General features: G+C 42.9%; 4 protein-coding genes across 4 annotated transcripts; 3 read left to right on the top strand and 1 right to left on the bottom strand.

Moving 5' to 3' along the window:
• Window positions 1–702: 702 nt before the first annotated feature.
• ATC70_001368 (uncharacterized protein) lies at window positions 703–1,122 on the bottom strand (the record flags this gene model as incomplete). Its single annotated transcript, XM_064820764.1, has 3 exons — window positions 703–918; window positions 988–1,018; window positions 1,088–1,122. 3 exons carry the CDS (start codon window positions 1,120–1,122, stop codon window positions 703–705), a joined length of 282 nt encoding a protein of 93 aa, XP_064684684.1.
• Window positions 1,123–1,853: 731 nt separating this feature from the next.
• ATC70_001367 (uncharacterized protein) lies at window positions 1,854–4,005 on the top strand (the record flags this gene model as incomplete). Its single annotated transcript, XM_064820763.1, has 7 exons — window positions 1,854–1,946; window positions 2,013–2,071; window positions 2,134–2,187; window positions 2,248–2,398; window positions 2,461–2,657; window positions 2,718–2,849; window positions 2,910–4,005. The coding sequence occupies 7 exons, from the start codon at window positions 1,854–1,856 to the stop codon at window positions 4,003–4,005; spliced, it is 1,782 nt and encodes a 593-aa protein (XP_064684683.1).
• A 2,901-nt stretch (window positions 4,006–6,906) lies between these two features.
• ATC70_001366 (uncharacterized protein) lies at window positions 6,907–8,400 on the top strand (the record flags this gene model as incomplete). The annotated part of the gene is made up of 1 exon (XM_064820762.1): window positions 6,907–8,400. One exon carries the CDS (start codon window positions 6,907–6,909, stop codon window positions 8,398–8,400), a length of 1,494 nt encoding a protein of 497 aa, XP_064684682.1.
• A 197-nt stretch (window positions 8,401–8,597) lies between these two features.
• ATC70_001365 (uncharacterized protein) lies at window positions 8,598–12,302 on the top strand (the record flags this gene model as incomplete). Its single annotated transcript, XM_064820761.1, has 1 exon — window positions 8,598–12,302. The coding sequence occupies one exon, from the start codon at window positions 8,598–8,600 to the stop codon at window positions 12,300–12,302; it is 3,705 nt and encodes a 1,234-aa protein (XP_064684681.1).
• Between the last annotated feature and the right edge of the window lie 382 nt (window positions 12,303–12,684).

The raw sequence follows: 12,684 nt of genomic DNA, 5'->3' as shown, positions 1-12,684 counted from the left end.
AGAGCTAAACCTGATGAATCAGACCTTGGGATTCAAACTACAGTCAGCGGCAAGGCCCTAATAATAAGGCTATTGCAGATTGCTACATCCCGTCAATTTGTAGGACAATCAAGCATGATGGGACTCTCTGTCTGCCATCACATATGCCACTCAGTTAATCCTCACAGAAAGTAAATGTCTGCACTCGCTCTTGGTTTTGGTGCTTCTGCTTGCCGGGTCTCTTTTGGTTCTAATGCCCTACATTAGAAAAATATACAGTTCAATAGAAATCAGGTTCTTTCAGCCTGTTGTGTCTCCAGGATTCCATGAGATACCAGAAACTACTCTACCCCCCCCTCCCCAAAGTCTCTTTTGCGAGATACCAGAAACCGGGTACTCCTCTCTAAGCCCTTCAGAAAGGGTAATTTCAGGATTGCTCTAACCTTCTCTCAAAAAGATGCCTCAAGTATCAATGTCAACAGACTGATTGCATACGTGTTAAATGTCATTTCCATCATCACACAGCAAGACATTGCCTCGAAAAAGCTCTGGGTCACTTAATCCCCAGATTAGAGAATAACATTGGTGAGGTGTACACTGGACAGAACGACGCTGTAGGATTGTCGAGTGATCTTTTTCAATAAATAATTATAAAATCTGATCTTTTTATTATCGAAAAAAGAGAGATTGGTTGTATAGTTTTGATTGTTGTAATATAAATATTTAGTGATCACCACCTTCGGCAGCATGACCAGCCTTGGAAGAAAGATAAGTGTGTCTCTTCACTGCTGAGGTGTAGATAAAGTAACCGAGACCGAATGCAACACCAACGTAAGGGATTTGAGAGGTGACACGGCGAGCAGTGTTGAAGACGGCGTTGTGAGCAGCACCGGCAAAGGCCTTTTGCTCAAAGGGAGATAAAATGTAAGTGACAACACCCTATAATCATCATATTAGTAAACCAAATGTCCAGTTGTTGCAATTGTCGTATAGCAGTCTATCACATACTCTTTGAGTAGGTCCACCCATATGACCCCACCTGAATGATCCATGTTAATTTATTGCAAATTTCTCTTCCAAATGTTGATTTTATCGAGATCCCACTTACCATCCCATGTATGATTTTCCTTTAGCTCCACCCATTTTTAATGTAATTATCTATGAAGTATCGTGCTGCTTTAGTTTACAGTTTCGAAGATGGATTGTAAGTATACATGTTGAACATACCGTTTGGTTTATCGAAGAAAAAGTGCAAGAAGTGTCCAAATCTCCCTTACCTTGTTATCCTTGATCGGGAGACGAAAGAATTCTCATTCAAGTCTGGGGCAGTTGTATATCGTGACGCAACTATCTGATATTTAATGGATTTGAGCAAAGCAGCAGGTTGTCATTGGTCTTTTTCAAGTATAGATGCATTGGTGGAATCAGAAGTGGCATCATTGGGGCACTTCGGCTCAATAGATCTCGAAAATTCCGTAAATGCGAGCCCTATTTTGAGTGAGTCAATCCCTAGATTTGAGATCCATGTGTATGAAATGGCGAGGTGGAATTGCAATGAACCATATCATCACATTCGTCGTAGACCTTTCTTGATCCAGCAACTCTCCTTCAACAAGCAATCTGGCTCTCCAGAATTTGACTGTTCTGATTGCAGCGCAATAATGCTCTACTAGAAGGAAATCTCTTTAGAGACCTGATTGCTATATAGCATCCAACATCTAGAAGTTAGTTTCAATTAAACAGATCATTGAATTGCTCATTGACACGGACTTTTAATGAAAGTCAAAATTTTATAACAGGATGGTTGCGTGGTTGTTTCCATTTTTCACCATCATCTTATTTTTTACTGTTGAAAAAGAATCATACTATCAAACATGGACTCTGACGATGACCTTGATTGCCCTCTCTGTATGGAAGAGTTGGATATTGCCGACAGAAACTTCAGACCTTGTCCTTGTGGATACCAGGTGAGTAGATGGCTCCAAGCTTCAACTGTCAAAAGCAATGAAAACGCTAAAGATTTCAACGTTTAGATCTGTCGGTTTTGCTGGCATCATATCAAGGAAAACTTGAATGGTCGTTGTCCCGCTTGGTAAGTGTTTAAGCTACTTGTGAACTAGAAATGTTGGAAATTAACGTTGAAATGTGCCATAGTCGTCGAGAATATTCTGAAGAAATGGTAGAATTTCAACCAGTGAGCGCAGACGAGTAAGGATATAGAATCAACTGTAAATCAGCGAGTACTGACACAACTGGAATATCCATCAGATTGCAACGTATCAGAAAAGAAAAGAGAGAAAAAGAAAAGCAGCAAAAGGACATGGAATCTGCTAATAGACGGCATTTGTCTAGTATGCGTGTTGTTCAAAAGAATTTGGTATATATTATTGGTCTTCACCCTCGCTTAGCAACAGAAGAGGTAAAAGGAGCACTTTTGATCAGAAACTAAATGATTGCATATTAACCCGGGGAATCATGTAGATTGTTAGATCCAACGACTACTTTGGTCAGTTTGGTAAAATCTCCAAAATTGTTATTAATAAGAAACCAGCACTTCCTGCATCGCAAATGACCTCTCTACCAAGTGCAGCGGTCTATGTCACTTATTACAGAAAAGAGGATGCCGCCAAAGCAATTGCAGCTGTTGATGGTAGCGTTATTGCTGATAGAGTAGTCAGGTAAATAGTTGGAATTCGATGGTTCTTGAGAGGATATAGGCTAAAAACTTGGATTTTTAGAGCATCCTATGGTACCACAAAATACTGTACCTATTATTTACGTAACATGACATGCCCAAATCCAAATTGTTTGTATTTGCACGAACAAGGCGAGGATATGGATACAATTTCAAAGGAGGAATTGGCTACTGGGTGAGCATCAAGATGAGATGGACGACATACTACATGAAATGTCTAATTGATCTTTTGTAGCAAACACCATATGCGAGACATGTTGACCGAAGATGGCGACGATGAGCATGGCGATCGTCACAGATATGAGGGATCCAGCTCACATCATAATCACCATCACCCACAACATTCAACGCCTCAACAGCAGCGTCCTCAACTCTCCAGCGATGATTTCCCGGCTGTATCCAGCAGTTCAAAGACCAGCAACAAGGTTACAGACGACTCAGCATTGCCAGCCTCAGCTTCATGGGCCAAGGTGGGTGTTAGCAGTACACCCTCTACACCTGTTCTTAGTGTCTCAGATGCATTCGGGCCCACACTATCAGCAGCAGTTGCAGCCTCTCAACAAAAGACACAATTCCCTCCTATGCCCAAACGTAAGAGTGAAAAGAAAAAGCGAAAGGAGCAATTGCAACAACAAAAGACCACAACTGAAGCTTCCACCTCACAACCTGCTACACCCAAATCGGTTGCTGCTACAATTACTTCGCCTTCCATATCTTCTTCTGTCAATGGTAAATCTGTCACTGAAGAATCACAACAAGATGAGTCTGTGGCATCCTCCTCCTCGCCATCCTCTTCAAGTGGACCCTCTCAACAGCAACAATCAGCAGAGCACGACAGCGTTGCGGCATCAGCTACTACACAACCTTCTCTATTCGACCTGGGGCTAACAGGCTTTGTTCTCGGTCAAGCTTACAAGGATTTATGTCCATTACCAACAGAGGCAGAATTTGAAAGCAAACAAAGACAGGACGATCAAGCAGCTGAAGAGCTTACATTGGGTGTATCAGCATTGTTACTGGGTGATGATGCTAAGGCTGAACCTTCTCCAGCGCAACGAAACTTGGAAGCTATTCAATCAGCATCTACTTCAAAACTCATTCCTTCTACCATTCCATCTGTGCTCGACTTTCTCACATACTCTACCCCTACACCAAAGTACACTAGCATGTTCAATCCCTTTGCTCATATGAGTATGTTGGGTGGCCAACCACAACAGCAGCAACAACCAAACAATGGTGGTAATGGTGCTGCTGCTGCTGCCGCTGTTCTGAACAACAACTTGGATTCTCCCATTAGAAGACACTCCAGATTTGGATTTGCTCAAGCATAAAACGTATGTTATACTCGTTAAGAAAACAATTAATAACAATAATAAAAAAAAATGTATAAATATAATACTATGATAGCATCAGATGATGCTATACTGGCAATACCTAGAGAACTCAGATATCATTCATCATAAACAGAATGCAATGCGCTTTTTGGGATATGCATCCCTTCAAAAATGATCTGAGCCAGGGTTAGCTGCCAAAATTGTAATTGATCTCTAAGGGTCTACTACTAGTACTTCTTGCGTTAGAAATATATCTTTGATTTTGGTGAGTCCAAATTTAGTGAAGATTGTGTAAAAATGCGCGTTAAGATAACCGTTGAATTGATGGTATCCAATTACAAAATCTCGCAAATTTACTCATTGCCGTAGTCGGCTACTTACTGCGACAGTCGTCTTGACAGAAATTACATAATGGCACTCATTTTTTGGGATTTGATTCAATGTGTACTTAAGAACAACGATCATCTTTTAATTTCATTTCCAATAATCAAAATAAATACCCATCTGTTGATGAGTATGTCTTGTCAAATACCGATTCTACAGAAACATTAGATAGTATACAGAACACTAAATCAAAGGAATATGCTACTGTCACTATCAGCAAGTCGCCACCAGCGTCCGAAATGTGTACATATCTCGAAGAGGTAACAGTGACAATGGATACCGCCATAGGATATCATTTGATCGTGAATCTGCGTTATTTGTATACAGCGGTACATGTCGATTGCCAATATCAGACGAAAGGATGGCTCATCAGCATATATCACACTCTAGTTAGCTTCAAAGGGCATATAATCAGAGATTAAAAGCTCCTCTCTTAAAAACATAACGCATCTAATTCGAGTGATTTTTTGCCTGCTATTTGGCTGTAGATTGAGTGATTTGTGGTTTCAAGGCACCATTTGGTTACATTGACCTTAAGAGGGTTATACCGTAACGAAGCAAACGTGCAAAACCACAGTAATCAAGCAGTAAATTTGACTTCTCATTTTCACTATAAATAAATTTACCAACAACATAACGTGTCAAAATTTGCATGAATTAGCTTTACCAAAAGCAATACGCCTCCTACTCGAATTAGAAGTTGCACAGGCTGCAGAACTGCCTTCCAGAAGGTTTCAGCTGCCAAAGATGTGATTCATGCCGAGTAAATAAAAGCTATACAGCAAAAACATAACCAAATTCGACAGTTTTCAAGCCTTCATATCTTGACATGTAGACCTCTCTGAGCCACCGGAATGATGCCAAACAATTGTACTCGAGTAGCAGTAACTTCCAGGCACCTTTGCTCAACTTTTTGAGGACCCAAAAAACATGGCCAAAGATCGACCAAAAAGCATGAGGGTTACCTCATGGTTTTCTTGGAAAATCAAACGATCGCGTTTTTCACCTTGAAAATGAAGACTTTTATTATGGTATATAATAAACCAAAATATTTCTCTCGATCCAAAGCAGCCTCTGAAACCACTGTTATGAGGTTTTCTTATGCAAAATATGGCTATTTTCGCTGAAAACCTCATTTCATATTTTATCAAATTGCTCAGTACTTTTAGTCAAAACATCTATTACAACTAGCACCATTGGAAGCGCCTTGAAAAGTACTCTAAGAATGTATTAGGAAGCGTAGGGTGATCATCACAGTTTATATAGTCGAATATTACAAAATACTTTAAAGAAATCGAAAAAGGGCAAACTCTGTCCAATCTTGAACAGAAAAAAATAGACTGAGTTTGAATAAATTTTGGCGGTAGCGCTGCTGCTAGTTGGTCCAAATGCCTTTCTGATGATAACAATGATGATGGCAATGATGATGGCAATGACGATAACAATGATGATGGCAATGATGATTGCGATGCTGGTCAAATGGGGATCATGGAAGTAAAACGAACATCACTTAGTCTGAATACTTTATTTTGCTCTTTTTAGGCATTTTTTATACCTTAAAACGCCAGTCTATTTGACTCACTATTAAAATATAGGGTCGCAACTTCCTAATCATGATTTGCAAAATTTCCACATGACATTTAGGCAGCATGCGCTTTGTTGGTTCATTTGAAAGAGACTATTGGCGCTGGCTGAGAAGCTACTTTGGTATGTGATAAGGATATCTTTGAAACTTGTATGTAAATACTAGTTGGGAATGATGGCTGCAATCTTGTTGTCAGTTGGCAGAATCTGAATGCGCCTATTTTCACCAACAATTAGCTCCAATCTCGCTTGAAGGTTAGGTCGAATGCGAGCACCCTCGCTAATATGATTCAGACTCGTTGTTCTTCTTCTTCACTCAGGATCTCATGAGCATGCTTGTAACTGCGAATAAAGGTGTTTTGAGCCTTGTCCGGTACTCAATTTTTGTAATTTTATACGTTTTTTTCATAGTTTTTAAGTATATTTATAGCCGATCAATCTCGCTACGCTCGGTGACGGCGTTGCCCTGCAGGCTCTCGCCGAACACATTCCAAATCAGGGATAATAAAAATCTGGCATATCAAGTAGATTTTAAACAATCAATTAATAATAAAAAGAGAGGCCATATCAGAGTCGAGAAGGGAAGGTATCTATTCGCTGGCGTCGCTCTCGAGATAGCGACATAAAGTTGACCATAAGTAAATACAGGACTTGTGTAAGATCTACAGCGACTTTTTTGAGATATGGTCATTGTAAAGGACATCTTTATAAGGAAAAACTCTCAAAAAAAGCATTCAGACTAAGTGATGTTCGTTTTACTTCCATGATCCCCATTTGACCAGCATCGCAATCATCATTGCCATCATCATTGTTATCATCAGAAAGGCATTTGGACCAACTAGCAGCAGCGCTACCGCCAAAATTTATTCAAACTCAGTCTATTTTTTTCTGTTCAAGATTGGACAGTGTTTGCCCTTTTTCGATTTCTTCATGGCTCTTCCCGATAAACAAACATTGCCTAAAGGACGAGATCCTAAAGGTGGAAAAGCCACGGATTCTCGCCACAACGCCACCAAACAAAAGGATCCTATGCGGTCATATGCGCAAATCCTGAAGTCGGATCAAACCAGGGACACATTTGATCTGACATCTCGCAACTCTGACGAGCTGGGCCAGCTCACCGAGGGGGGACAACTATTCCTCCACGCCAGGGACAAGAACTCTGTGATCATCTCGACTGAGCAATTCCTTGCATTGCAGGTTAATTTCAAGGATCTTGCGGTAGTACTTCGTAATCAGTTCCCGGATGCCTTGGGTCTTCGCATCCGTAACGTCAGTCAAACCACCAAGTACTTTGAAATCAATTTTCGCACTGCTGAAGCCAGGGAGGCCGCCCTGAAGAAAGAGTTTACCTATGAAGGAAAGCAAGTCATTGTCAGCCGTACCTATCCTAAGGACGCTACCATTGTTCGGGTTAGTGTAAGCAATCTACCTTATGAAGACGAGGAGACGCTGAAGGATGCAATGTCAACAATTTTTGGTAAATATGGAGAAATCTTGGAGATGGGTCTGCTCCATACTGTGCATGGGCACTTCTTTACTGGTAGAGGTTTCGTCACTTTGAATCTCATTCCTGGTAAAGAGTATGCACCTCTGGTACCTCAAATTAACTCTTGGGAATCTGGTGAAACTCTCAAGATTACCTACACTGGTATGAAGCCTACCTGTAGTCGTTGTCATGTCACTGATCATGTCTTTGGCAACTGTCCTGTCATGAGTCAACGAGTGAAGCACTGTCATATCTGCAGTAGCCCTAATCACTTACAAGCCACATGTCCGGGCGCATGGTGGAATCAACGCAAGAAGGCTGCCAAGTTGAACACAACACACACATCACCACATCAGTCGAAGGCTACTGACAAGGAGGCAGCGCCTGCAGTACCTACACCTGCTAAGGCAGATGTGAGTACTTCTGACAAGTCGAAGGTTACTAAACCCTTCATTACAGATATCATCCCAGCATCTTCTCAAGGATCAACCATCAACAATTCCAATACCACGGAATCCTCTTCCACTGTTGAAGAGACAGCACCCATTCCATCTAGTGATGAGGATGGAAAGGACGTCGCTGACACTGGGGAGGAGCTCACCAAGGCGGTTGAAGCGGGTGATTCTGAACAAGAGAGTTCAACGGTTATTCAGGAGCAACAGGGCGACACTCCGGAAGATGATCTTAATGATGAGATGGATGGTGACGACGACGTCGATGATAGCGATATCAACATGGAGGAAGCGGCCAAGGAGGCGGCAAGCAGCTCTATACCTCTGGATGAGGTTCTCCAGAAGATGAGGCGCCAGCTCAGGCTTCAACGTCGCAAGGCCAAGCAATTGCACAAGGACAACAAGGACAAGGCATCACGCCCTCGTCACGGTGGAACGGCTTCGAAGAAGAAGGCTTCTACCAACCCCTCATCACGTCAATAATTATTATGAGTAATCATAATAATTATAGGAAATCCTTAAATATCAAATTTGGATCTCTGAATTGTCGATATCTACTCAAAGTCAACAATCCTCAATCCTCAGATTCCTTCATTCGATACTTAAGGGGGCAAGATTTAGATGTTTTTGCTTGCCAGGAAACCAACATACCCCCTCTCAACTTTGACGACAGGATTGCAATGCTCGACCTGAAATTTCAATCCGTTCAAAGTATTTGGACATCGAAATGCGGCATCTTCAACTTCAATAGAAATATTCACATGGAGAAGATACACATTTCTGATGATGATAGAATTATATTTGCAAAATTGACGATACCCGCGGAACCAGACCTGTTGCCCATCTATGTGCTCAACATCTATGCGCCTGCGGATTCATCTCAGAACAGAGCCATTTTCTACAACAGCCTTATGAACTACATCAAGTCTCTTGATTCATACGGTGACATATTGGAGCGTTTGATTTTGGCGGGCGATTTCAACTTTCAATACGACCTTCGTTTGCCCAACAACGCACCCACCAAACGACCAGCAGCATTTGTCTTGTTTACGGATACCTTCCTTCATGATTGTAACAACAACTACAGTGACTCCCTCTTTGAAACTCTTCCAACCTTTCGACGGGGCAAGGTCATTAAAACGCTTGACTACATCATGGTAGGCCGCCAGCTGAAGGAACTCTACTTTGACAATAACGTTGAGCACGTCTCTTCGGTGTGGACTGACCATGCTTTATTGACCATCAAGCTGCGTCTTCAACTCAACAACACGGGCAAAGGGTTATGGCGGGCCAACCCCAACCTGGTGCACTACAAGTCCTATGTGAAGAAGATCCACTCTGGTATCAGCCACTTCATGCAGACCATCCTTGCTAACTCCTCAGATAGCAATCAGATCAAATGGGACCGTTTGAAGGGCTACATCCGAAAATTGACTAAAGCTTACTGCAGTAACCGTGCCTCCTGGAGGAAACAGCGTCTCAAGGATCTCCAAAGCTCTCGGAATCAGCTTATCCGTCGGTTAAAAGGTGATCAGGAAGCATTGCAGCAGGAACTCCCCAAGGTTGAGAAACCTATTGCTCAGTTGGAACATGAAATTGCCCTCAATGCTACTCTCAAAGCGGGTAGACTTTGGCTAGACAACAACGAACACTCGATCGGCTTCTTGAAGAAGACGGGTGAAAGGCGTCTTGCTCAACGGACAATGGACACTATCACTCACCCAACGACAGAAGTTCCCTGTACTACCACTGCGGATAAGCTGGAGGTGGTTCATGCTTACTATGATGTGCTGTACTCTCCCGAGCCAACTCATCGTTACTCTATGGACAAGTTGCTCAGAGGTATCCAGAATACAATTTCCGTGGACGATGCTGAATTCATTATCTCATCTATTGACATGGATGATATTCTGAAATCTGCTACCCGTTGCCCCAAGGTCAGTAGCCCAGGCAGAGATGGACTCCCTTATCCCATTCTTCGTCTGATATTGGCTCACCCTGACTGCAAGGATCTCGTGCTTGCTGTATACAACGACGCTCTCAATCTCGGTGTGTTCCCACCCTCTTGGCAGGAAACGTGTATAGTGCTCTTACCTAAGAAGGGTGATCTGTGGAACTTGGCAAACTGGCGTCCGATTTCACTTATCAACACTGATTGCAAGGTATTCACTAGGATCTTGAACTCAAGGGTCATTGGAGCGGCCAACAAGGTCATCACTGGACATCAAGCAGGCTTCATGCCTACACGATTTATTGGTGATCACGGTCTTGCTCTGCGACTCCTCATGGAGGACGCCCAATTACATTCTAATCGTGCTGTTGGTGTTGCAATTGACAGTGCCAAGGCTTACGATTATGTAAACGAACAGTATATTTGCAAGGTGCTCCAGAAGTTTGGTTTCCCCTCTACATTCATTACCAGTGTTCGTAATCTGTTCTTTAAGACCAAGATTGCGATCAATGTGAATGGGTTTATGACGGATCCAGTGTCTCAAAAGCGTGGGCTTCGCCAGGGCGACTCCATCTCCCCTGTGCTTTTTAACTTTGCTCTGGAACCTCTTCTGCTGGCTATTCTAAACGATGAGAAAATCAAGGGATACTCTATCCACACTGCTGCTGTCAAGTCGTCTTCTCTGCAATTGGTGGCGCCCGCTCCTGTCAAATTGCTGGCTTATGCCGATGATCTGCTGGTACTCGTCAATAATTGTGCAGAAATGCAGGCCATTCAAGACCACATCTCATGCTATGGTCGAGCGTCTAATGCCCGGGTCAACTATCACAAGTCCATCGCCTTCCCTTTGGCTGGAGATAGGTCCCGCGTGCGTCCTGACTTGTTTCGCCTCTCTAGTCGGCTCCAGTTTCAATGGTACGACTCGGATAGTCCATCTTACATTAAGTACCTTGGATATCCTATATGGTTCAGCAAAGCCCAGCGAGATGACTTCTGTAAAGGAACTATTCTCAAGCTTCAAGCCTCCCTGGATAGACATCGTACAAGAAGCATTTCTGTCTACGGTCGTGCAAACATGGTAAATTCGTTGTTCCTAGCTCGCTTTTGGCACATGCTGCGTGTCACTACCCTGCCCACCGCTTTTGAGCGAAAGATCTCTTCCTTGGTGTACCAATTTGTCTGTCATAAGATTGTACCCACCATGAAGAAATCCGTCATATACCTGCCAAAGCATGTCGGTGGTCTAGGCGTCATTGATATTAAGGTGCAACAGCACATCTTGCAACAACGCTATGTTCGCGCTTTGCTTTTGGATAATCAGGTCTCTCGCCCCATTCCTGCTTTCCTCATGCAACTGCTATGCGCGTTCATACAGGTCACCTACGGGGCTGCCCACCCTCAACTGCCATTGCTGTTCCGTAACCTGCGTTTTGGAACCTCATTGCCTCACCAACACTGCTTGCTGCCAATCCTCCGCTCGGTGGATGCCTTTGCTGTTGAAGCGTCTTGGTCTGATTGTGGTTTGTCGGTGGATACGTTGTTACAGTTGCCTATGACAGTGCTCTTTGATCCGGCAACTACCGATCCCAGTCTTCTGTATCACAAACAGTTCCGTCAATTGCCTGCCCGTGTCTTCCTCGAACAAAGTCGTCTCCCTGAGGCCTTGGTGTTCAAAGCAAGAGCTGCCTGCTCCAGCCCCGGCCTTCTCTCTAGAATGGTCGCGGCCGTACGCTCCAACACCATCCACTTTGTGTCTTCCCTTTGCCCCATTCTTCTTGCCAATCCTGCTGGTCCTGAGCCATTACTTGTCACCGGTGGAGGTGTTGATCTGTCGCCCTACTATTGTCACAAGCTCTCCTACCAAGGTATTACGATTCTGTCCATGTCTAATACCGAGCTTCGTGCAATGTACATGCGCGATCACCCTCCAATAACCAACCCTCGGGTAGATGTAAACCGACTCACCGTGGCCTCTTTTCTTCAAACGAAAATGCCCAGTGCAGCTCGTAATCTTTGGTTCCGGTTGATTCATAATAAGGTCTCTTCCAAAGTCAATGTGTACAAGATCTTCAAGCTGCCAGATGATCTTTGCGTGTATTGTGGCTACCGTGAGACTACCACTCACATGCTCTTTACTTGCCCTGCCAATTGGGACATTTGGATAAATTACTTTGCCCTGCTTTTTGTGCCTCTTGGGCCACTTGATATGAGCCAAGTTGCTACGGATGTCCTCTCCCTGGACCTCTCCTCGTACTGCCTCTTGGATTCATCCCTCAAGGTGTCCACGTTTGAAGCCGTAACCTGTGTTATCACAGCTATTTGGCGCGCCAAATGGCGTGATCATTATGATAGCGTTGGTTTTGACAATCAGTCCGTAATGGACCGTGCCATGACCAACTTGCGTAGAATATCCTCTCTTAACTTGTTAAGCTAATTTTGTTTTCTTTGCCTTTCAGGACAGGTCACTTTACATTACACCTGCTCCCCTTTTATATTTTATCCAAATATCTTTTATGAGTTTATCTTAACCAATAAATCTTCATACTTACAAATAAAAAAAAAAAAAAAAAAAAAATTCGATTTCTTTAAAGTATTTTGTAATATTCGACTATATAAACTGTGATGATCACCCTACGCTTCCTAATACATTCTTAGAGTACTTTTCAAGGCGCTTCCAATGGTGCTAGTTGTAATAGATGTTTTGACTAAAAGTACTGAGCAATTTGATAAAATATGAAATGAGGTTTTCAGCGAAAATAGCCATATTTTGCATAAGAAAACCTCATAACAGTGGTTTCAGAGGCTGCTTTGGATCG

Source organism: Mucor velutinosus (genome assembly GCF_035048745.1).
Source record: "Mucor velutinosus strain NIH1002 chromosome Unknown tig00000041, whole genome shotgun sequence".
NCBI classification, from domain to species: Eukaryota; Fungi; Mucoromycota; class Mucoromycetes; order Mucorales; family Mucoraceae; genus Mucor; species Mucor velutinosus.
This window is presented reverse-complemented; position numbering and strand designations above follow the sequence as displayed.